The following is a 26,443-nucleotide window of genomic DNA, read 5'->3' as shown; positions in this document are numbered from 1 at the left end:
GCTTCTTTTTCACCTCCACTCTGACCTATCCAATTACTGATTCTGGCTAAGCCTTGGATTGCTGAGGAGCTCACATCACAAGATGACAACATTTCTGAAATGATCAAAACTGTTCCAACTTAAATGCTAATTAATGCTCTGAGATAAATGCCAGTTTTTTCTACTGAGGAGGTTGAAGTCATTTCCACTGCATGACACTTGGGTTTTTCTTGGGCATTGCCCTGTTCACTTGGAGAAGAGACACAAATTCCTTTTTAACAGGGCACAAAAGGAATCAAAAAAAAAGACGGCTTACTAAGAACACTTAGGTTTAAAACCCATGTGGGACATATCATGAAACAAGATTTCAGGTCAACTGACTTCCAGAACTGAGAATGTAGGTGTGAAAGGAGAAGGTGGTAGAGCTGCAGTAACTTACATGCACCTGTAAACCGAGATGCATCTCCCTGAGTCAGCACACTCTGGTGGTCCTCCAAGACCACTGAAAGAGGCTTTTCCTGGGAGCATGACGGGAAACTTGGCAGATGAGAAACTTTCAGGAGACTAGAATGGAGGCAAAAGACATTTGGGTGAGTGATGAGAAACAATGTCACAACAGAACATAATTTATTACTAAGTTAAGGTGTATCCCTTGTCTCTTGTAGATTATCCCTTATCTTTTACCTCTCACAGGGTCACACATCTTCATTCCATCTCAGATAAGGTACAGCTGAGACAGAAGGTGTCATGCATTGGGGAACAAGTCCTGTAGAAATGCAAGGAGATTACTTCCCAATGTCTCTTTTGCAGTTTTCTTTTACTCCAGCTTTTACTAAATCCCTTACTCCTGTTCAGATCCAGACTGCTTCTGCAGCTAGAATCTATCTATCTGAGATCCTAGGTCCCCCCATCTTAATTCTTCTGGCAATAAACTTGCCCTATTGATGATTTCTGGTCTAGGAGGCAGAGCAATTTATTCGCTGCCAATTGCCTACATGTCATTTGCTTCATATGAAGCACCACAAAATCAACCTAACTTTCTATGCTTATAAACACTTTGCAGTGAAAATCCTCCACTAGCATGTCTTAAGTCCTGACTGGCCTGTTAAGTACCCTATGTTTTGCCTGTTGACTTCCATCACTATAAGAAATGATATATTAAATGGGAAACAAGTGCTTCTAATCTTTATCCGATTCTTAAGGGAGAACATTCTTAACTATTCTTAAGGGAGAATAGTTACCTCTATGCTCATCAGCTTCAGTACGCCGACCTCCAACATAACATCATGAACTAAAACCAACCCCACCTTTTTAAGGTCTGTTCATCTACTGTAAGTGCATCTACAGGCAGTGCTTGCATGGAGTCTTATGCATCAGCTGAGACCTTTTTTACCCACCTGTCCATCCACCTGTTTTTCTAATTTAAAAACACTGTACTATATAGTCATGGAGCCTAAAATGAGCCTTCAGGTCAGCTAATGTAAATCAAAACTCTGGCCCAAACAAAAGGAGAAACGTTGCATCAGACAGTAGTGTGACTTACAGTTCAAACATCATATGGAGGAAACAGGGACCGAAATGTTTCAACCTGCATCCTGACAGCACGTGCACTCAAGGATCTGAAAGATTAAGAGCACGTTTTTAATAAGCTGGAATATCGGGAAATGAAAACAAATGTTCTCCTCCATCGAAGATGATGTTTGCATGAAAGGAAGACATTAGCATGCAAAACGGGGTAGAACACTGACCTGCTTATAACCACCAGACCCAAAAGGAGACCCTTCCCCTATTGGGTCTAGCTAGTGGAAGGGAGTTTTGAATCAAAGGCTGGTTCATTTATGTGAGTGTCTGTGTGACAGATGACACCAATGAAGTGTGATATAATAAACCCATTACTGGAATTCACTGGGGGCTGGAAGAATTGTGTATGCCTGAATTAAGTAACTGGTTTCTATGGCAACATGATAAGTGTGCCTTGCGCAGAAGACCTGTTCATTCTCCGTTTTGTATCCTGTGGTGACCTCTTTAGGGACAGAAGTCCCCAGCAGTGCCTTTTGTCAAAGATGAGTGGACTCGCTTTGTAGCTAAAAGACTTTTAATCACTCTTCTAAACACACTCTGTGCATGCCAGATTAAGACATGTTGTAATGGGATGCGGTTCTGTCTGCTTCAAAAGCCACCAGGTTGTTCAGACAGAAGCCACAGTCAACCCTGTGGAAGGTCTTTTCCTCTGCACTGACACTGAAGACCTCTGCTGCCTTTCTCCATCTACAGGGACTCCCTGAGCAACAGTTATGGCAGAGGAGGACCACCTGCACACAGACACCAAATCAGGCCAGGGACAGGGCTCTATGTGGAACGTATGTGATCCTGTTCCAAGGACCTACATTTTTTTCTGTCTTTTCTCTTTTCTTTTACTGTATTCATGCCAAACCTTTTGATAAACAAAGGAGGATACCCCACTCACACACACACACCCCCCTCATTAAGTGGCAACATCAATAATTCAAGAGGTCATCACTGAGGCTTCAGTGGCTTCTTAAAGGTTTGATCTCATATGGCAGTGGGGTCACTGAAAAGAAGCATTCTCAGCACATCACAAGGTTGAATTCCTAGCAGCTAAGATGCAAGGGCAGGGTCTTGCACTGCAGTGAATTGTCCAACAGTCATCAGGACTCTCCTCTCAAAGTTGCGTGATGCTCAGGTTATTCCAACTTCCAGCCGGAAGGGATTCCAGGAGGGATTAGTCACTAGTGAAGGTAAGTGCCCGAATGTTATGACTAGGGCCGTCTGTTCAGCGTTTCATTTAACTTGAACTGTAGAGGAGAGAGAATGCAGAGGCAAGTTGAGAGGAAGCAGTTAACACCAGCAGTGTAAACAAGCAGATAGCACTGCCAGGCCCTGCTTCCCTGGAGGAAGAATTAAGGGGCTCAAGGATTTGTCTCTGAAGGGAATTTAAGCTGACGAGACCAGTCCAGCATTCCCATCCCTGGCAAGTGAACTTCAGGAGGGCACCGAGTGTCCTACTCTGACCTGGATTGTAATGAACCATTTCAGAGACATTTGGAACCTTATAAACCAGCCAGAAAGAGACAGTAGGGTTTTTTTGAGCATTGCTTCTGCATTTTCTGAACATACAAGGCAGCAGATATCAAATGAATTTTTCTTCTCACCCTGTTTTATAAAACCTTAGTGGAGTTGCAGCCATGACTTTTTTTTCAAGTCTCAACTGTGAAAAAATTCTTGTCTAAAATGCTACAAATCTTAGAGATTCCTTGTTGTAATTTTCAAACTCCAGGCAAAAGAACACTTAAGAGTTTGCTCTATAGTTGTCCACACATCACTGTCATGGTGAGACTATAGACTTAGCTAAGTCTGTTCATGTGTAAGATTTCAGCCAAGACCTAGAGATATAAGTGGCTCCACTTATAAGAAATGGGTGCTCTCCCATGAGAACACAGCTTGGTTGACATTGGTTGACACTGATGGTGATTTAACTTTCCCTGACAATTCAGCAGACAGAGTGAAATGAGTCTCCTTGTTCCCAATCCAGTTCCCAGTCAGGCTGTCTCCACCACAGAACTTCTTGTGCCGTCCTTTGCCATTTCAGAGCAAGTATCATTCCTCATAATGAAAAAGGACACTGCACTTTGTGGGAACATGGAAATGTTCTCACATCCCCATGTAAGGTTCTCACATGCCCTTTGTAGAATGGAAGGAATTTTGTCCATTCCTTGTATACAGCCTGCAAGCTGAAGCTTTTTGTGCCCAATAGTCTAGATTTTGTACTCCAGCTACAATACCTGGCTTGATAGAAGATACTGCTTCTCCCTACAAACCTTGCTTTTCAGATGTAGACATTTACATCTGCGGATAACCTGAACCTACAGAATACATTTTGTTTGAGGAAGAGAAAAAGTCTGCGTGGCTCTTCAAATTTGTCTGCCTCTAACTTCAATTGTGCAGTCTTTCCCCATCATCATATTGGCAGCAATGCCTATATATTAATATTAATGCCACACTGACTGGGTTACTGGAATCATCTCAAAGCAAATGCATATTGAAGGGACATTGACCCTTTCTGTTTTGGAAAACACAGAATCAATTCAAGATGCCACTGTCTTGGTAGTAGCTGAGTTTACCCAGATCAGAGAAATTTAAAAAATCAAATGCACAATTATTTCTTTAACAAACTATCATATTCTATACTGGCTTCTAAGTTTTATTCTCTGGAAGGACAGAAAAGCAGTGGATCTTAAATAAAAAACACTATTCCATGAATCGTCAGAATGAGCCTTCTAATAGCTAAGAGAATAGCTAGACTTTCTTTGTGCTCCGAACAGTATTTCAAAACAGGAAAAAGACTACTTCTTAGTAAAGACTACTGTACCACAAGATGGAAGAATTAATTTTAGTCAACGGGCTCCATCAAATAAATCAGAGGATATTTGCCACTGGGTAGGAAAATTTGTGAAACAATTGTTTACTATTCCTTTAAGAATAAAATCAACTCACATGAAAATCTCTTAATGAAGAGGATTTAGGACTGACGAGAGTTTTTATTGCAGCTTCCTTCTGATGGGCCTGGTATAAGCACAGACATTTCTGATCTCATTAACCTGATTGTGTGCAACATGATCAACATAGCTTAAGGATGATTTGTAATATCAAATTCTTGTTCTGCAGAAGGATCGTCTTTTGTAGGAGACCATGCATTGGCACCAATGCATTTATGACTCATACTCCTTGACCTTAGACTATGAGCTTGCAAGGGGGAACCTTTGTTGTGTCCACATCTTTTCTGACTAATACTGTCTGGAAGATCAGGTTAAGAAAACAGAATTATCTGCATCAAGAATGGAGAAGCAAAACATATGGCAAGAAATCAAAAATCTGAGACACTGTCTCTGGAATGAAGATGATCTCTTGATTGGCGATAAAACATGACCCTTGAAGCTGTGCCAACTTATGTAAAGCAAAACAAATCTTCTAACAGTGGCTACCTTTTTTAGCTTTGCACACTTAGAGCATTCTCCAAACTTCCTTGTTCTTAGAAAGGTCAGGAGAGGACAGGGTAGTGACCATCTTTTTGAGGCGCAGCTGATTGACTTTTGAAAATGAGAATGACAAATATGCGCTTGATAGCAGATATGCAGATAAGCATGAATGTCCTACTCAGCATTCAGCTCCAGTGTCAGCTCCTGATTATAAGGGAAACTCAGGATCTAGGATGTATTTCCACAAAGGGTTGAGACTATAGAGGTGCTGAATGCCCTCAACTTCCACCCAAATCAATGGAAGTCGAAAGATTTCTAGGGTGTCCCTTAGCAGACTTAATCACCATCAGATTTGCTTCTGCAGCTGTGCATATGCTACTTTTATGAAAGCTGCACACTGATGTTCAGAGAAACGACTGGGAGATTTCAGAGCAGTCTGTTACAGCAAAAAAAGAACAGAGCTTCCACAGAGCTTGATACCAGATACAGATTTAATTAGATGAGAAATAGCTTTACAGTGAACATCATGGGAAGCTCTTTTCAGAGCTTCTTAATTATAAGAACACACTTCTTTTTCATTGCACTCTCTTCATGTCTTTTACATGAATATAATGGAAAACTGCAAATTTGCACGGTATCTCTGGGAAATGAAAAATGAATTATATGTCTGCCTTTCTGCAAAAGGCAGAAGTCAAACATCTATCTGTATAGAAGGAATCTGCTTCATAGGCTTCAGAAACATCAACCTTGTGAACTAAAAAAAAAGGAACAAATAACACAGTGAAAAGGATGGAGTGTCTCTTCCCACAGCTCATAACTCCAGGAGTTCACTAATACTTAGATCCATTTCTAATCTAATCTTTAAAACATTTATGCAGAAATGGTTGAGACAGCCAAACTCTTATCTCTTACCTATTATTATTAAAATTGCATGTATTGAACATCCATCTCTAGGGATTCTCAGAGAATTTTACAGATATAAATTTATTAATCTTCCTCCTATTCCATGAAGTACTTGAATATCTGTATCCTATTTTTTAAAAAAGTAAGCAGAACATACAACAGACTTCTATTCCTACTGAATTCACTGGCAATCCAGAACAACATAAGGCTTAAGTTACTTGCTGAACGTTATACTGAACAATTGTGCTGGGGCTTTGAACAAATAGTCACATTCCCGACTCTGTCATTTGGTCACAGTGACATCTCTTCCTTTTTTACAGAAATAAAATTCTTCTCTGTACCGTATAAAATTATCAACCCATATATACAACCACCACCAATCTGTCTCCTAATTTAGGATTCATTTTTTCTTAGGGAACCGTAAACCCAAATACATTAATTTAAAATATAATCATGTATTTTTAGTACAGAAAAAAGTTTAGTGGTTTGGTTTGGAGGTTTTTTTAGGTAAATTATGCATTTATGGAAAAATAATTCAGGGCATGTAAGGTGAGATACCAGATTGGTTTTAAAAATTCATCCCACTCTACAATTATTTGAATCAATACGCGTAGTATACTAATAAGTGTAACTTATGGATTGTAACGTATTGCTCTTGACAGTAGGGCAACACATATGTTAAGGAAGATCTAGTGACTAGCACTTTAACATGAGAAGAAACATCCAATCAAATACTAAAAATGAGCCAAGAGATGGTGACTACCTTATACTCTTCCTTGTGCTCAAGGGTTTTAACCACCAATATTTCAAGGAGAATGTGTCCTTCAGAAGGAAGAGAGAGGAAAATTCCATTTTCCAGTTTTATGCATATATTAAATAATGCTGCTAAACTGATTTAAATATGAAATAAAACTGTGCTATCTCTGTGCAAAATGCAGCTCACCTAAACCTACTTAGATTGGCACAACATATCTGCTTTGACTCTACTGATACAAAATATCTTTGTCCTCAATATCTTTGATTTTTACAAAGTTAAGGAAGGCTAATTCCTTAGTGGTTGTTGAACCCAAGAAGAACATCTAAATGCCACTCCCAAAAGACTTCACTAGTGTTATGTCACCCAAATCAGATCTTTAACACTTAACAAGTCTTGCCTTGGGAGAAATAAGGACAAACAAATCCAGTCTCACCATTGAGCTTATTCCAGACAGAAATGTGTCATGAATTAATCATACAAGCAAACTCTTGTACCTCAACTGGAATGGAATACTGTTTTTTCTTAAAAGGATGCCACAATCCCTATGGGACATCCAAGCTATTAACATCTCTACTCACAAATAATGTCCAGAGTTCTAAGAGGATATGGAAAATGCCAAAGCAACTCCCCTTAAGAGATGCAAGCCAGAAATTAAAATATTTGCAAAACAATAAACCCACAGGGAACCCAACCTTTTTCCAAGCTGTCAAGCAAAGAAACAAAAAACAATACAGCTTCGTGAAAGCAAATGGCCCTACGCTAAGAGAAGAGCACCCAACAGCTGTTCTTTTGCCTAAAGAACTCAGTGCTATCTGGATGCCAATTAAGACATGGGGACGATGGATAATTGACTAGAGATCCCAATCCATCTTTTTAAACTTATCGTACTGTATAAAAAATAGGTTTCTAGTAGTACAATACAATACAGAAGATTTCCTTCACTGTTAACGTAGCACAATGCAAGACTATTGTCATCAAGCAGAAGTATGCCAGAGACATAGAGTAAAAAGAAACACTTCGGCCATTATCTAGTCATTTCTTTCAGAGAGGGCCAGTAAAAACTCTTGTTCTTCACTTCATTCACCCTTTCTTTCTGACTCCTGTGAGGAGATCCATAGCTGTTCACAACTGCGATCTCTGGGGCACAGAGACATTAAGCCGCTTGCCCAGCCTGTATAAGGAGGTCACTGGCAGGACCAGTGCAGATCTTGCAGAAGCTAATGACATATTGATTACCTTTTTCCAGATGTCTTGTCCTGGCAAAGTACCTCTAGCATTTATGTTCTCAAGCCGGTGATCTGTTAGGTATCCCCTGGAGAGCTACCCTGAAAGGAGATACCATTTTTACTAAGCATATGTATTACAGAAGCCATAGACAAGAAAGATAATTGTGAGAATAAAGCTTATAAAAAAAACAGTAACTGAACATTCTGCTTTACCCTTGGTTCCTGTTTTATGCCAATTTAAAACAGTTCTACAAGGACTTTTAACCATTAATATCCCAGTAGTTAGTTTTTAATCCTGCTTTGAGATCTCTGAGCTTAGCAGGCTCTGCAGAACAATTCCATCCAGTTTACTGCCTTGATCTTAGATTAATTGACCATGTGGGAGGAAGATGTGTGTGTCTGTACACGACCAGGTGCTCAGGACTCTGAGAAACCACTCCACCTCTGTGTGGTCCACAGGGGACTGGGAAAAGGAGAGAGGGTCCATAAAACTGGTTTCCACTAAAAAGATCTGACCATCCTGGATTAGGGGAACAGGGCAGAGGGGATTTGGTCTTTGTCCTGTGAATCCATCAATAAGGGGAATACTGGGCACCTGGACAAAACAGAATGGGCCATTTGCTTACGGTTCCATTGACGGGGGGAATGTAGACATTGGGGTGGAAAGGCCTGGGCTATTTTGTCATGGCTTCATTGGTCAGGGGAATGTAGGCACCTGCATTGCACAGCCTGGGCAATCTGCCCATAGCTCTATAAAACAAGGAAATACGGGCACCTCTGATCTCACCAAACAGGGGTGTTTGCAGCTTTTTAAGCAGCTGACGGTATAAGAGAAGGGAATTAAAAGGAAAAAGAACAGAGCTAACCAAACAGAAAATGCTGCGGAAAGGTGGGAAATGTACCTGTGATACTGCCAGGTGTAGCTCTGTGCGAAGCTTGGCAGCTGATTCTGCTGAAGGGGCTTTATCTCCCCATGTGCCATCAACATGCAACAGAATTATCTTCCAGGCATGTACCACAAGCTCTTTTCTGGCTCCTGCAAGCAAAAAGGAGCAAAAGTATTTTACAGGCTGCAAGTATTTAAATTGGTCAGTTCACTAGAAAGAAAGAAAAAGAAAAACACAGAGAGAGAGAAAGAGGGAATCCCTATGGAAACAAAGCTTTCATTCCGCTAATGGAGTTAGTCAGACATACGTTGTCACCACTTATAAAACAAGGCCAAAGAACCCTGAGGGCAAGTCCTCTGCTATGATGGAAAAACTCAACTAGAGGAGAAAATAGCTCTCAAATTGGAGTTAGCATATCCATAGAGGACATCTAAGCCTGGGAACGAATGCAACCAGCTCTCTAGTTCACTGGCATGGACTGTGGTGCAGCCCTCTCTTGTCAACCTCTCCCCAAAAGCAACAGAAACAAACACACCCTGAGAGAGACAGAAGGATAGAGTAGTGCATGAGCTGAAATACAACATGTCCCTTTAGTCACTGTTAAACACTGAATTAGAACTGTGATACTCAAAACCAAACTGTTCCTGCTCTGGAGAACTATCAAACAGCATAAGCTGTGACAAAAGAGTAACAACCCGCAGACAGCCAGTAGGCACAAAGCGCCTTTGGTCCTGCGAGCTCACTGCAGTGTAGCTACTTCTCTTCTCCTAATGAATAAACCGACTGGCTTTGTTTGAAGACAGGGTTCTCTCAATGCTTACTCACCCTAAGCCAAGCTATGTTTTCTAGCACATAGTTCAAGTGACCAAGCCAAAAGTCTGATCACAGTTTCCTTTCCACTTCTTTCACAGATTCCCTTAGTGCCTTAGTTTACCTGACTCTAGAACTCATGCTAAAGCCATGTTCCTAAAATGCTTTGAGAAATTTGGATGGCATTAATACTGCATTTATGCTGACAAACCTTGGATTTCTCTGAGTGACACTTGGCTCACAAACACAAGGAAGTAACCAGTGCTTGACAAGTTACTACATATTGGCTGAACTGCAAGAAGTGACTGGGCTCAGTAACCCCAGGGAGAGATGTTTAAACAAAGGCATTTCCTATCTCACATCTGAGACGGGATGAAAGCGGGTACACAGTAACTTGCTGTGGCTTGGCCAGCTGGTGGTAACTCAGCTATTATGTTCTGGGATCAGTCACAGCTCCACAACAGCTTATGCAGAGTCTTCTAAACAGGAACTATTACTTTTTCCTGAACATCGCCTTGGGATGTTTGCTGTGTATGCAGAGTCCTATATCTATTCTTGAATGTGTATCTTCTGTCTTTCAGGTGATTTATCGTGCCTTAAGTCCAGCTAACAAGATCGAAGATCCCTATAGTCCTGAGGCTCAAGATCTCCTGAAACTCACCAACCTCCGCCTCCTTCTGTTAAAAAGACACGAATGTCCATGCCGTGGTTCGGGATTGGTAGAGAAACCTCAGAGATTTGCTCACTATGCTATTTATGACCTGATCATCCGGGGAAGCTGCTTTTGCAATGGGCATGCAGAAGAATGCGAGCTTGCCAACAGGACAGGAGTCATGGAGAACGTGGTGAGTTCTAGACATTCACTAACTTACTAGACTAGTTACCTGCTTGTGCTTTCTCAGCCTAACTGTACATTTTGTGTATGATCCTGTCCAAGCCTCCCTAAGCCTATCTAAAAAAGGGCAGCATTGTCAATCCACATTAGGGAAACCTAAACCACTCTGGGAAAAGATTTCCTATAACCCTTGTATTAATTGCATTGCCAGAGATGGGTCCTTCTAAAAACTCTGGACCTCAAAATACTCATAAATTGTGAAGAGGCTTTGTAATTGGAACAGAGATCCAATCCCAAATATAGTGAATGAAATCTCCTACCTATATACCTGCACAGAACTGAACTAATCTCTTTGATGCAAAGACTGCCCTGACCAGAATTTCAGCATCATATCTCGAATCTCAGATTTTCTGAGTTTGTGAGACTTAGGGTTTCAGCCTTTACTTTTAGGTTTTCAGCCTTCTGTGTTTTTATTACTTTCACCACATAGTAAAAGGATGTGAAAATAATTTCCACTCCCCTCCTCTTTTACCTATTCAGCTGAAAATAAGTTAGAATATTTTTTTTTTAAAGCCAAACCTTGTAGGAAGATCATTCTATAGTACTATGACTAGCCCCTCCCTGTTCAGTCTTTTATCTGTGTTTGACCCTGGATGTGCAGAAGATGAGAGTTGTGTTTGTATGCATACTCAGAAGTTGCGATTCAGGGGGAATGACTTCCCGTCTCCTTTTTGATTTAGCTGCAAGTATTAAATAGAAGAACTGTAATAACAGCCACAGGGAAATGATGCTAACCAAATATCCAGGTACATCTAAATACATACATCACAGACAGAATTCAAGCCACTTTAAACTAGCCAATGGCTCCACTGGTTCCAGAAGGTTGTCTGTCTCTGTAATGGGTTTTGAAAACCAAAATAACCCTTAGAACTTTAGTCCCTGGTGCACTCTGACATAATAAACTCAACAAATACATCTTCAGCTAATTTCTACCCCTTTAGCTATATGGTACACTTGATATTTTGGTTTATTTTCTTCTGGAATGTGTATTCATTGTCTTCCTTTCAACTTTTCTAGGTTCAGAGGTAGATATTGTAAGATAATATGGGTTTCACAATATTTGCAAAATCATTTCTGAATCAGTTCCATCTGTGGTATAAATCTAAGATTCAGTATTCTAACACTAACTGATATTATCAGATTCAGTTAACTGTAAATATAGACTCCCTTAATACATAACCATGTGGAGAAAAGCTGTTTAAAGAGTGCATCCTCTCTATTGCAAACTGTTAAATATATATATAGTGAAACCAAATAGATGGATAACATGCTAAATGAATACAGCTGGTAGAAGAATAAACACTCTGGCCATCAGAAAAGGAAAACATAATATTGTTATATTACTGGCATAACATTGTAAACTATGACTGGATTTTTTTTTCCCACTAGTCATAAGGGAATAAAATCTTCTTGTGCCATCAATGACTTCATGGGGCAGAAGGTGAAATAGTTTTGATGAAATGCACTTCATGAGTGACTCATGTCCCAGGAGACAAGAGGGTGGATGCATCACATCATAAGCACAGGCACAGATATTAGCAAGTCTTTGCCTAAGCAGGGACTCAGATGCAGCAGTGACAAAAATGAGAAAAGCCTTCCAGAGCTTTAACTACCTCTAGAATCCTAGATGAGGGCTGGAAAAGACCATAAGTGAGCTGGTCTGAGTCCTCACACAAAGGCAGGATCAAGCATACCTAAGCCATTCACTAGTGAATGCTTGTTGAACTAGTTTTTGAAAATCTCTAATGAAGGAGATTCAATAGCAATCCTCAGTAGTTGTTCCCATTTTGACTTTTTGAAAGCTCTTCTTTAGTGCCTACCTAAATAATCTCTGCTGCAAATTAAGTTGATTCCTTCTTGTCCCCTCTCCCCCAATGATCAAGGAGAGCAGTTGATCCTCATTCTGCAGATATGATTGGAAGGTTCTTAACATATCCTTTCTTAGTTCTTGGGTTTTTGTACTAAGCAGAGAAGTGTGAAATCTGAGAAGGTAAAAATTTAAAATTCTACTCCCAAGTCATACAAGTCTGGAGTAAAGATAATCATGCTATTTTGCTCCTCTTTTCTGTGCTTAAGTCATTACACCCTAGCTCCTTCTCAAATACGCAATGAAAATCCACTCTTGGAAGAGCCAGGTTCCTGGATCCTTTTAGATTTTGTCTAATACTTACCAATGATGATATTGTAGTGGTGAAGGGAGAGTTCCCATAGGTACAGATCTCAGGATTTGGTTTACATAGCTTGCATGAGGGAGTTTATTTAAGTGTATAACTTTGCATCTTACAATATGGTAATCTCCTTGCTACAGGCAGAAGGAAGAGGCCTTTGTTGTTGAGTGGTGAACACCAATGGTACATTTCATATCAGCCAAACTACATTGCAACAAAAATCTTTGTCATCTTGCAATTTCTTGGCAAAGACACAGAAGGTGTTCTACTTTCAGTCACATGGTGACTAAAACAGGACAGGGAAAAGAGATGTTAGAAACAAACACTGCACGTCCAGAAATAATCTGATTCATTCCACTGGCTGCATCTAATATTTAATGAATACATGGGCAGAGCAAGTCTCAAGACGCACAGTTTTTAATGTGGCTAGTGTGGGTGATATCACAGCATGAAGGCAGAGCAGCTTCATGTTTCCTGGGCTGCTGTCAAGTAATTAAATAAGGAGCTGGAAAAATACAGACCTCCACAGAAAGGCTTAAGTAATAGGAGTTTCAGTCTTTTAAGAGTTCAGAGTCCTCCTACAATGTATTTATTTTCTGTAGTTAACAAAAACAAAAGCAAGTCCATGTAGAAAACAACTATAATTGTTTGCCACGGGATAGGCCCAAAAACTGAGATCATTCTGCACTTAGGTCCTGGAAGAGACATAATTGTGCTAACTTGTAAGTCTGCTCTTCTTACTCTTGAACTAAATCTGTTCCATTTGTAATACTTCTAACACTGCTAGACTGATACTATGTGGAGGCTAAATAATGGAGAAAACCAAAGCAAATTTCTTGACACTTTTGAACGAACACTTTTCAACACCATTTTGGAGGGACTAGATGATCTATGACTACTAGATGATCTGTCAATGATCAATTTACCTGTGGATCTGGCCGTTCAGTCATGACAACCCATTCAGCGTCTGGCTTCTCCACTGAGGCTACCAACAAGAAATGCAGCTCTATGAGAAGTAATGTCACAGATGCCACAGTGTCGTAGAAACGAATGGATACAAGGAAACTGCAAATTGTAAAACCAACCTCCAAACAGTACGCCATTCCTCATGGCTTGAAATTGTAAATAATTTCATGCATATTCTCTCTGGTCATGAGTCACAAAATTCTGAGTACAGCAAGGTTCAAAGTAGACTTTCATAGGATCCAATGGAAATGTCCTTTGACTTCTTATTTTGGCAGCAAACCAGTACTCTTTCAATGTGGCTTTTTTTTTGAACAAGCCACACACCCACCTCAACATAATTTATCTAGACCACACTTCCCTTATTAACTACTGAGAATATCATGTCAGACAGGAGAAAAACTTTGAGAAATGAAGATGGGAGCTGTAAACAATAGGCAAGAAACTTCTGGACAAACATATCTTGAATTTGGGGTTTGCTGCTATATACAGTGAGGTTTTCTTGTTTTCTATTTCCTTTCCTCAGACCAAAAAAAAAAAGAGACACAGAGATGTCATACCCAACTTAAATAGCTATCTTATGATCGCTAAGGACAAAATTCTCCTTTCTGAACTTCACGACCTGTATTATTCGAACTCTTACAAGTAGCTCCTTTGTCAGTGAGGGAAATTATTGAGATTGCATTTTGCCGCAGAAACTACAGAGAAGCATTTTCTTTTAAATGGAGGGCATGAATATGCCATTATAAGGGAAACAACTGTAAGGACCTGGCTACCTGAATACATCTAGCCGCCTTCTACCATTGGATGCAATGGAATGTAAACCTGTCCCAGGTATTGCTGTTGCAGGATGTACAAAGTTATGTGTTGCTTTACAGTAAATTATTTCTTTATTAAGCTTCAACAAAGTTAGTAAGAGCTGTCAGGTTTAGGATCTGCTTTGATGACACATTTTAGCTGAGTCCAGGGGTGCTTCCAGAACAAAGTTTACAAAGCAGAAAGCGCACGTGGACAGAACACAGAATCTAGACCAAAGTCCTTTCTGTTTGCCAAACATTTCACAATTTTCTTTCTAGTCCATGAGAAGTAAGTATGGACAAAGGAAAGCGAATGTGGATTAAAATGTTTTTGTATAAAGCATTAGGGTTTTTTTACTTGTTAATTATTGGTACCTACACTGCCAGGAAATTCTTACAAGTTGCCTTGGATGTTTCTTTTGCTTCTTTATCCTGTTTACAGAGACAAACTAGACTCCCTGTGGGTCTGATCCTCCACAATGAAGCAAATGGAAAGTTTTCCACTTACTTACTTCAAAGGGAGCAGGATCTGGTCCTAAGTAAGATTCCATGTTTGGCATAATGGAAGTTACATAAGGCAAAACTTGTTTTTCTACAGCAATTTTCTAGGTGACTTGGCTGTCATATCCCTTGCAAATATTACCTCCTCTTCAAACATCTTGTGCAGTTCTACTGATAATCCCCAGCTAAGTTTTATGTTATCTGATCCAAGCTGTGCCAGTCTGTATGGTGTCCACCTCAGAGATGCAGGAGGTGCTCTCTGTTGTAGTTGGCAACTCGAAGAGTAGGTTTTGTTTAAGAAAACGTTACCCTGTGTACATCAACTATGTGAGTAGCATCAGGAATGTTAAAAAAAAAAAAGATTACAAGAGCTTCTAGATCACATCAGAATAAATTCTAGAAACAGATCTCTCTGCTGATTTTTTTCCAAAAATTAAAACTGAATATGGACTTCAAGCTCTGCCCATAATGATCTGAAAACATAGAAGAAGATCATATAAATTAAGGAGCAAAAAGTAGTCATGAATTATGTGAACTACATGAAAAGAAAGTGGTGTTGCTGACACCTTTACTACCCACAGTGGACCAAAGCATTTCACAGGAATCCTTGTGGGAACATGCAGGTGGATGAGAAAGTTTGAGATATTTGTGTTCAGAGATGACAAAGAAGCTGGCAGGGGAGCATCATGGAAACATTCTCTTTAATTTTAGTGGATAGTTTTAGTGAGTTCCTAGTTTCCTAGGGCAAGATGTGCTTCAAAACTGTGACTCTAAATGACAGTTAAGTTCTCAAACAATTACTTAGATATTGGAAAAGGATATTCAGACTTGTCATGTAGATCACATCCAGAAGATCCTATTTTATGACATTCGCACAAAAGTCACCAGAAACCTTAACTGAAGAATACCTAAATAAATCTAAAAAAGAGCTTTCCTATATATCCCATGCTTCTTTTGCTGTTTCAGAGTGACTGTGAGGAAGACTGGCATATTAAAGTAATGCCTCCATTACTGCCAGGAGTTGATTCTTGGCCAACCCCAAAATCAACACCCCTGTCCTTCTGAGTTGTTAAAAATTTGAATCCAAGTGAAAATATGGTATATATTCCCCCTTTATTTTAGATATATTGTATCATCCAAATTTAAGCACACCTCTGGGTTGGTGTCTGGGGTGTTTCCTTTCAAAAAATGTATTCATTCTGGTTAAGTTTCTTATAGTTTCGACTCAGATGCTACATCAGGTATCTCCTAGAATTGCACAAAACCTGCAGTAGTTAGTCCTGATCAAAAGATCTTAAAGGTTTCAGAGTCCTGTTCAGTACAGATTTAGGCTCTGTAATCTGGGTTCCTGTCCATAGTTTTTGTGAACATTTCTGGTTTTGCTGGCTCTTCAACACTAGACTCAAACTTTAACAAGATTGTCCTCCCCTCCCAACAGAATCAGCGCTACTTTGCATTACAGCCATTTCAGCTGGAATACCAGGGACACATGTAAGCAGTAGTTCACCCAGTTCTGAATTGACATTCAGGTAAGGTTCAGGTAATGTTAGGTCTAAAATGGATCCAGGGACCATTCCTAGGTGGTTTAGTAGAAGGTTCTGTCCACCGCCTGCCTTTCCACTTAGCTCTGCCCACTGAAGTGCAGGCAAGACCAGGAGAACTTCTGTGCTGCTGTGCGGCCTCATCCACCAACACTGGCCAACATGCTCCCTTTTAGAGAGGACATACCCTGCCTTCTGTTGAGCTCTGAAATTAAATTAGTCTGAGTGTGCTATTTCATCTTATGAAAGATGGCTAAGTTGGCTACTTTGGTGTACCCTGACCATGGCATACTGCATCTTTAATTTGCTTGTTGCGCACAGGGTGCGTGGGCTGTGCTTCTACCCTCTTCTGATTATAATCAGTGTGTTTAACTTGACATCCATGCAGGTTCTCCATGAGCTCTACTGAGAACCTGTGGTTTGCAGCCAGAGCATCTGGCATTCATACCATCAACATGATGTTTTGAGTATCTATGGTTTAGAGAATAACCACAATTTTGACAGTATGATCCATATAGTGGTTCAGTCCGCTGGAATTCTACAATTATAAAGTCAACAAGTTTTTCCTACATTTTATTATTGTCTTTTACTACTACTGAAGTCCAAATCAGAAAAACATGCCTATTCAGGAATGCTGTTTAAACACATGCCTAAATGCTTTCCTGAATCAGGGCTCAGTGTAGATCCACCCATGCAGACACTCATCTTACTTGTAGGAAACCGTCTCTTATTTTGTGGGATGGGGTAGCAAACGATTTCCTATCTGACATTATTAGCCTTTAAACACAGCTTTTCTTATAAGCAAAGGCTATGGGTGAGCTATTTAAATGTATTTTAATTTTATTGCTTAATTGCTATCATTAATAGTGTTTTTTGTTGTTTTAATCACTTAAGTGATGTTCTCTGCTACTTTCATCTCTGTGAAAGAATGATAATAACCCTGCTAGTAGAAACGTTTGATTGGAAACATGTGTAAATATATTTTAGGGCTGGTAAAATATGCCTTATGGTTCTTTTAAGGATTGCTTTTCACATTAAAGCTACAAGAGTCTGTGTGTGTGTGTGTCTAAGAGAGAGAAATAATTGCTTCATCTCACAGCTATCAGCCACCACTTGCTACCAATACCTCTCTGATGTCCCATAGTACAGCATATTTCTGAGGTTCTTTCATTTAAGCTCCATGCAATATATACTGTTCTGTTTCTCTAAGTTGAATTTGACACAGCCACCAACAAGTTGCTGTGATGTGACAATCATAGGAGCTGCTGTGTTTGGCCTCATACATTAAGTCCTTGTGTTTTTAAGCTCCCTTAGGACTGAATAGACTGCTATGTTGTTTCTGTCCTCAGCTCACCTACATGTTACTAGAACAAAAGTTTTCAGTCTTTTACCAAGGTTTTTCAAGGCCTTTCAGCCAGTTCACTCATCCCCAATAAATTCCCAGTAATTTAAGCAAATCTTTCTAGAGTTGTACCTTGTGGGTGCACGGAGTTTGCATTTTAATGCTTTGGCAGCAGGTGCACACAAAATATGGAGAAATTTTGCACAGGGTTATGAAAAATTCCATATTACTCAGTGCAAAAGTTATAAAATCCTACATATAGTTCCTTGCCTTGGTTCACTTACTGGAAGGGTCCTGGGGGGTTAGTTTTGCACCCTTTAGGTGTTTCGAATCCTTTCCTGTGCACAAGTTTTCTGCTAAATCATGGACTTTATTGCCTTTTTTCTCCCTTCCCAGATTCCTTATAAATTTGTCTGGTCCTGCACCTTTTTCAGCCCCGCCCTTCCCCCACTCTCCAAGCTGCAGCCATCTGCAGAGAAGTTGCAGAAAACTTGTACGCAGTTTGTTACAGATTGATAATGGAGTTGTTGGCACTGTAGGTAAAAATAAGAGGACAGCTTAGCCCACAAATGAATAAAAATCAAGCTAGCATTCAGAAAGAAAACAATAAGAAAGCAGAGTGAAACGTGGGCTAACGCACAGCCAGGCGTGTGTGTAAAGACTGATCAAGGTGAATTCAGGTAGAGGATGGAGTTGTGTCTTGAAACTGGCACAGGCTGAGTTATATTCCCTCACACGAAGCATGAATTTTGTACCTCTTCTGGTCCCTTTATCCTGTTCTTTTGTTACTGTTCAAAAAGGTCTTAGTGATGCCAGCCTGAATATTCAACTAAACACTATCACTGATTTTTCTTCACCGCTACCTATTCAGTGAATATGGAACCAGTGGCAGCTCATTCACTCACTGCTGTGGAGACCAAAACTGTATGGGCTCAGGTGGCCTTGCCACAAGTGTCCCAGCTCTACTTATCCCTGCCAAGTTCCCTCAAACTTAATTTACCAAAGTGACCAAGCATGAGCCAGAAATTCAGTTCCCTCAGAAAACACCCGTATGCATACTAGTTTTTAGACACATACACTTATTAGACCTTTTCTCAGAAACCAGCAAGTGACATAGGAAAATAATGGCTTTTTTCATTCCTGATTAGAGCAGGAATTTGAACTGTCAATCTGTAATCTGGGACTTACTCCCAAGCCACCCGTTCTTTTAGGTCTTTGCGAATTTGAAAAAGTTGAAGGAAATTTTTAATTTGGCCTTTTAAAAGTCATATGTGCTCTCCTCGGGACCTGATATTGAAGGATTTATTATAAATCTGCATGGATACATCTCTTCATTTGGAGAGACAACAGAGCCCATTTGAACCGAAAGAGAAACAAAGCAGAATAGCAGACACTGTTTTGTATTTAACCACTCAAAATGACCCAGAAAGAGTCATTTTACTAAAAGCAGGTAAAGGACTAGCCTCTGATGTCATTGCAAACTGCTGTATCCAAAATTTCTCTGGCGACATTACAAAGTGAATACAGAGCCCAAAGACAAACATTTTCTCCGAATCAGCAACAGTTGCTCTGTTCTGGAAGGCTTCCAAATTTAACCTTCATTCATTAGGAAAAAAGCCCCAAAATAGACTGAGAGTAGCCCAGGAGAAAGAGCAACAACCACAACATTTACTGAAAGGACAAAAGGTAAAAGAAACTAAATGGGCAGAGACAAAGCAAGAGACTTCAGGTATTATACAAAGCTGAACAGAGTTTAAAAAATCAAAAAATTGCAGGACAAAGAGATGGAAAATGTCCACTCTCTCTCTGAGCTGCAGATCAGAATTCAGGTAAAGCAACTTTGTGCCATCAAAGGTGAATAAGTATCATGTAATTTCTTGGAACCGTTGTATAAAAGCAGGATGTAGTTCTACATTATTTGCTATACATCAACCAGATATTACTGAGCCCCATGGAAGAACTACTGGATGAAATTCATGGCTTAGTATGCAGGTCAAGCTAAATTATTGGAACTGATCATCCTGGCATTAAAATCCATAAAGCTATAACCTCCTCTCTGTCCTGATTCAAAGCTGCTCAGGTGGTAGATGTACAAATCAAAGCCTTTGGCAGCAATACCAGACTTGTAACAGCACAACTGTACTGTGAGGCAGATGAGGGAGTTAATCCAGATTAAAAATACTAGTGCCAAGGAAAAGAAAGTTGTTTTAACTTTTTTTTTAACATGGTTTAGTTTCACAGCCCAATTTACACGTCTCAGGGCATGATGCAGGAGGTGATAGCATAGAAAGAAGTAGTAAGGAAAGCAGAAATGTCTCAAATCAAGATTGCCCCGAAAGACTTTACATCATGAAAAAACACAGCCTGAGAATATAGCTGTTATACCAAGACACAAAAGCAGAGCTTGCTTTCAAGTGGTCATTAAATCCAATATGATGGTGATTGAGAGTATAGCATAGCATTTTTGTTCCTTTCCTGGACTAATAATACCCTTTAACTGCAAGTATGACAATCTATAAACTTCTACCCTTTCAAAAGCTGATTAGAAAACTGGAAGCTTGATGCAGCCAGAACATCAGTACTTAAAGCAACAGTTTTCATCTGTCAAAGCTCATAGCATGCATTAGTGACATGAGTAACCCTGGCTGAATGCACTTGGAAAGCATGACTGCAAGAATACAAACTACTACAGTTTATGCACATAGTACTTCAGACTGGTTTTATGAAATGGGGAGGCTTATATGATCACACAGTCTGCTTGCCTGCCAGTGCATCTATTTCTCTGACCCATTCCCCACAATAACTTTGGAAGGCACCATCCACTTTCAAAAAAATTTGTCAGAGCAAGGGAACTCTCAATACAGCGGTGCTCCAATGAATGGGAATGATCCTTGGAGACAACTAGAGTTATCACAGTAATGAGGAAAAGCAGATGAAGGGAGGTGTCATAAAAATAAATTCCTTAATATTTCTGAAGTACTCAATTATTGCAGCAATGAGCAGCGTGGAAAAGCCCATACAGGCCTAAATACTTTTGTATCTAAGGATGCAGTGTCACATATTGAACATTGAGGATAAAGTGAAATGAGAGATTTGAGACAGAAATCCCTGGATCTCAATCTTTTTCCTGCTGTACCAATACATTTATATGTATTCATATAAATCCCTGTCATAAACTGGCTAGGTTTCCTAATCGATGGCATGAATCTCATGTAAGCCTCTGTTCTTCGCATGTTGCTTTCAAGCTCCCTCCACCTGCATTGCCAGCTCCAAATCTAGAAAGCTGAAGTATTTTTTTCCTCAAATGCCTCCCAGTAGTCGGATATCCTAAAGCTTCCAATGATATTAATCCAGTGTCAATCAAAGAACTATTATCAGGATCCTGAAGGCACTAAAAGGACTTTAACGGCCCTGACCAGCCCCACCTGGGACTCCTACCCACGCGCTCTGTCCATTGGCCTGGGGCCTCCATTTAAGCTCAGCCCCGGGCTGTCAGTTGCTGTTGGAGCTATGCTGTAGATGTGCCTGTCTGAAGCCCTGCCTCCTGGATGGACCTTGGGCCTGTGCTGTAGGTAGCTTCCCCCCTTGTGGACCCCTCACATGTGTTGTAGCTTGTCTCTCATTCTGCCTCCTGGATGGACTTTGAACCCATGTTGTCAGCTTGTTTCTGGGCCTGTCTCTTGCTGCTCCTGAATTGCCCCTGGTCTATCCCCTTGCTGCCTCTGGGGCTGTCAATGGACTGTGGTACCAGCTCCCTGCCCACTCTGCTTAGCATGGTGCCCCCTCAGTAAGGGCACAGTTTGTGCTGTGGTAACCCTCAGGTTATAGCTCTACACCCCTTAGAGAGCACCTGGTCCTTGCTGCTCCCTGACAATTATCTCCTTAATCATTATTACCTCCTTGCAACTTTACCCTGCTTTCTGGGGCATAGAAAAATATCAGTGTAGTTCCCCTGAATCTGTACTTCTGACTATTTTTCTCTACCTTGCTGTGATCAGCTTTGTGTTCCAGTAAGATCCAGTGCATCCTGAGATTTTGCATTTGGTAGGAGCACAATCTTCTGGTTTTTTGGACCCACTTTTGTGAGAGAGATGTGGACTTACTTCAGCAGGGAATAACAAGTCAGGGACATGTCTGCTCTCCTCATGTTGGTGTTAAATGCAGCTCTCATTCTCCCTAAGCAGATATCCCATTTCCTATTTTATCTGACAGCTTCCTGTATTTAATTCTTATTCCTTCCTGGACTTTGGTCTCTGGCTGCCTCTCCTACCTCTTCCCCTCTAACAGAACAAATTGTTTGTCTCTTGTTACTTACAGCCACCTCACCTACCCTTATTTCACGTCATGCTTAAGTGTAATATGTCTCTTCCACAGCTCAGTTTCTCCTTCATTAACCAGTCTTTATGCAATGGCCACTTACATCCATGAATCACCTTTCTTGTCTCTGCTCTACTTGAGCTGTGTCTTTGCTCTCTTCTCATGTCCAACTTCTTTCTGTACTTCAGTGTCCCCTCATGTTGCACTCTCCTGCTTAACTGTTTTCACCTATGAATGCTGTCTGTGAGATTACTCTCCACAGAAAAAATCTTCTATGAGATACCCATCCACAGATAACACGTGGCAGACTTGCTTTCTCTTCCATTATCCTTTTCCTTTGCCCCAATACCCATCAATTCTCTTCTCCTTGTTCTTAAACCTATACAAAAAAGGTTATTCCTCAGACCTAACACTTCCTAAAAAAAGTTCCATGCCAACTCCACTGTTTACTTCTGCCTGCTCAGTGGCTCTCCTGTCTGCTGGTTGCTTGGTTTTTCAACTCTTGTCTAAGCCAGTCATCCTTCTACATATATTTGGTTAATTGTTCAATAGCAGGGATCGCAGGCAAGAAGCTTCCTTTATGCCTCTGTCCTACCCACAACATGCCATTCCTAGACAGCCTCCACAAACTACAGTCTGCAACAAACCAGTGGGCAATGAGCAAACTCACACATCTGCTTACCTCCAAAGAACAACCGGACTCTTCCTCTCTCACTGAATTTTCTTGTTTACTTTCTGAATAATTGTTCATGAGTGTTCACACCATCTGTGCTGTGCACTGTAAGCACAGGGTCCTGTGGAATAATGAATATTTGATCATGTCATTCAAGGCTAAAACAAGATTGCATGGTTTAATTCTGCCATTTCCCAACTGTACAATCTCAGCATTTCTTTCATGTAATTTTTTTTATATAGTGAATGCACAGTTTGTGTGTATATATCTCTAAAAAACCCAACGGGCCAACTTACAAATTTTGCATTGAAATACACTAGCATTTTCCTAAGAAGTGACTGGATCCAAGACTTTGGTTCTGATCCATTTTGGAATGAGCTGTAAAGTTGAGATAGAGTCTGAAGTTTGGGGATATTAAAATCTATGGCTCTAGGTCAGGCTCACTTTATCTTTTCTCACTCCTGGTCCTTTTCTCTGTTCTATGGCTTCTGAAAAGCAGTCACTGTTTCCACAGGGTGGAACTTGCAAGCCTGAAGAGCCAAACCCAAATAGGGAGAAGCCCGACACTGTTGCTTATTAGTATTTTTGTCTTTGTCTCTGTAATTTGTCATCCTATTTAATGCTTTGAATATGGACAACTTTCTTGTACAAAGGTCTGAAGACGCATCACATAATGTGCTACATGCTGTATCCTCCTGAGGTTTACTGGTGCTGAGCTCTGACAGAAATGCATACCCTGAAGTCTGTGCTCAGTCTTCCGTGAGGAGGCAGCCAACTGCTCTGTGCAGCAGCAAATCTGCCAGCTGGCCATAGAGGGGCGATGGCATCAGCTGCAGCCTATCCCCTTTGCTAGTTACATGACATATCTGGTCTGGGAGGATTAGAAACCAGGGGAGCAGAGAGCAAATTGCTGCAGGGAGATGAGTTTGGGGGCAGGGGAGTGCATTCATGCAACTGCTTTTGAACATTTCTCTCTTGATCCCAAGCTACCTCCTATGCAAGATGGGGAAAGGGGGAACTGCAAAGGGAGAGTCTGACTTTCAGGAAAGACTACGGAGAAACATAACTCACATTAGTGGTGAGATTAAAGGATTAGATTCAATTCATACCCCAGTCAAAATGAAATTTTGGCCTCTGGTTTCTGTGTAACATGCAGTGGGCCAGAGCTGTGACAGTGGTTACAGAGCTTGGCATCCTCAACAGTGCACGGAGGGAGAGAGGTCTAGTCCCTGATTTCTGTGCATTTCCTGCTCTAGTACAAGTGTCTCATTGCATGTGAAATACCACTAATTAGCAGCTTCTCTTGTGGTGAGTGTAGAACATGACCTATAGGTATCACCTTTCCCTTTCTCCCACTCCTTATGCTGGATATTTCCTCAAATAATTTCTCCAGGAAATCCTTTCTCTGAGGCATTGCAAACAGATATTGGAATCCTATTTCTTAAAAAAAAACAAAAACCAAAACAAAACCCTCCTGTAAAGCAGTTCTTGGATGTGGCTTGATATTACAGGATCCCGTGCACCAAATCACAGTCTATAGTGGAACTGGCTATTATATTCCTGGTGTGTGAAATGACTTCAGAACAGAACCAGTTTCAATAGTAACTTTCCGTCTGAAAGCTGGATTAGCTCAGTTTCCAAGGTCAGCTTTCTGGTGTGAATACCTGATTCCAAAACTGACATATATTAGAATATTTCCATGATTAAAAATCATTATTGTGTTCCAATGAAGGCAGATACAGACAGAGGAAGCAAGTTCTTTTTTCAAGTAATTTTTCAAGCAAATAGTCACAGAGAGAACTCTACTATTCATCCAGTTTTAGTCAAGACTATTTGCATTTTTCTGTTTCCCCCTCAAACATTTTGTAAACTGTTGTTTCCTAGCTTAGGTGGGTTTATATGCTTAGTGCTTGTAGATCAGCTCCATTCTTCAGCCATGCCAGCTTTTGCTCATTTTTGTTGAACATCTTCCAATTTCTCATTTGTCTGGTAATAAGATGTTCAAAACTGAACACAGCATTGCAGGTACAATTTCCTATCCACCTGGAGTTACAGTGCTCTTAGGTACACAGCCCAAAATTTTACTGGGCCTTTTCTGCTAACCTATTTTATTTATAGATATAATTTTTTTTTTCATATGTAAGTTGGTAGGTTGGTGTCTACTGTATCTAAGTCTCTTCAAACATCAGTGCTTTCCTCTCACAGAATGTGTGGTTTGGATTGTTTTTCTGTGGGTATACTGGTTGGTATTTTTCCAAGTTTAATATTTTTGCTACATTTTTAACTGTGCTAGGAGGTTTACTTGCTCATTCTTCTATTTATAATTTAGTAATTCATGGTGATTTCATTGCCCTATATTTACTCTCTCTTCCAGACCACTGTTAATGTCAAATAAGACAGGGTCCAGCATCCTCTGTTAGACTGTGCTCTCCTGTGACTCAGCTCTGCTAGCCGAGAGTGTATTTGACGCTGCCTGGAGGTTACTGTCTGCTCAGGGTCTTTGCATGCTCTTGCCCTGGACATCAAAGTAAGCTGCATTAGCTTACTCAATTTAAATAAGGCTGTTCATCAATGTAGTAGTAAAATAGCCAACTGGAGAGTTAAAAAGAAATTGTTGCCATATGCATTTAAACTGGAATATAGAGGAAGAATCTACATCATTAGTGACTGTGTGAAGAGATAAAGCTACACATTTAAGCTCCAGGCTTTGTGGGTTCCCTAAGAAAGCCAGACAGCTGTGTGGGAGTTGTGCAGGAGAAGTCCCACCTCCTCGTGAGGCTGTTGGGCACTCCACCATGATCTTGCCTGTAGCTATTTGAATGTATTCTCTTTCCCTTGACAGGTCCATGGGAAGTGTGTGTGTAGACACAACACAGCAGGGGACCACTGTGAGAAATGTGCACCACTATACAATGACCAGCCTTGGAAGCCAGGAGATGGAAAAACAGGGGCACCAAATGAATGCAGAAGTAAGTGGGAGGCAGTTTACTGATACAGGCTTTCAGGATAAGCACTCAGCATGCCAGCAGGCAAAGTTCCCTAACAAAGACTTCTGTCGATGTACACTAATGGTGCTATTACAGAAACTGGGGATAAGTTGCTGGTCATTGATGGAAAACTTCAGTATGCATGTTGTTTTACAGCAGCTGACCCATTTGGGCTATTGGAAAGTGGAATTTACAAGGCAGAAATCTGTTCTTCATGCAGCTATGTCCCCTCACGTGTTCTAGTGTTCCAGGGTTTTGTGCAGGACTTATGATACTGTCAGATTGGTTTGTCTTACTGTAAAAATACCACACAGCTCACAACCACCCTGACTGGGACTATCACTCTCTGTTGCAATTTCTAGTTTTTATGAAAATCAAGGATTGCAGGCAGATGAAGTGTGTTACATTCAAATATTTCCTCCATGATTCACAGTAGGAAAATGATACCATTTGAATAGTATTGCTGTGTCTATTATATAAGCCTGAAATATATTCTCCTGTTTCTCACCAGAGTGTCGCTGTCACAACCATGCTGATAGCTGCCATTTTGATCTGAGTGTTTGGCTGGCATCAGGAAAGCGCAGTGGTGGAGTCTGTGACAACTGCAAGCATAACACAGAGGGACATCGGTGTCAAAGGTGCAAACCGGGGTATTACCGAGATAGAGGGAAACCCATGTCTTCTACAGAGGTCTGCAAAC

The 26,443-nt window shown here is 40.5% G+C and overlaps 1 protein-coding gene and 1 long non-coding RNA gene across 2 annotated transcripts in view; one reads left to right on the top strand and one right to left on the bottom strand.

Annotated features, from left to right (window-relative positions):
* The window catches only part of LOC142086187 (netrin-4-like), a 54,388-nt gene that overhangs the window by 11,345 nt on the left and 16,600 nt on the right, over positions 1-26,443 (top strand). The window contains exons 3-5 of the mRNA XM_075158867.1: positions 10,141-10,404; positions 25,599-25,725; positions 26,255-26,443. Coding sequence (XP_075014968.1) covers positions 10,141-10,404; positions 25,599-25,725; positions 26,255-26,443 — 580 coding nt within the window. The remainder of the gene's footprint in view (positions 1-10,140; positions 10,405-25,598; positions 25,726-26,254) is intronic.
* LOC142086191 (uncharacterized) lies at positions 1,522-26,338 on the bottom strand. Its single transcript, XR_012675025.1, has 5 exons — positions 26,252-26,338; positions 22,766-22,877; positions 8,765-8,898; positions 7,873-7,961; positions 1,522-1,598 (listed from the first exon to the last, which is right to left on the bottom strand). It is a non-coding gene; the product is annotated as an uncharacterized LOC142086191 (long non-coding RNA).

The sequence above is a fragment of the Calonectris borealis genome, chromosome 10 (genome assembly GCF_964195595.1).
Source record: "Calonectris borealis chromosome 10, bCalBor7.hap1.2, whole genome shotgun sequence".
NCBI classification, from domain to species: Eukaryota; Metazoa; Chordata; class Aves; order Procellariiformes; family Procellariidae; genus Calonectris; species Calonectris borealis.
This window is presented reverse-complemented; position numbering and strand designations above follow the sequence as displayed.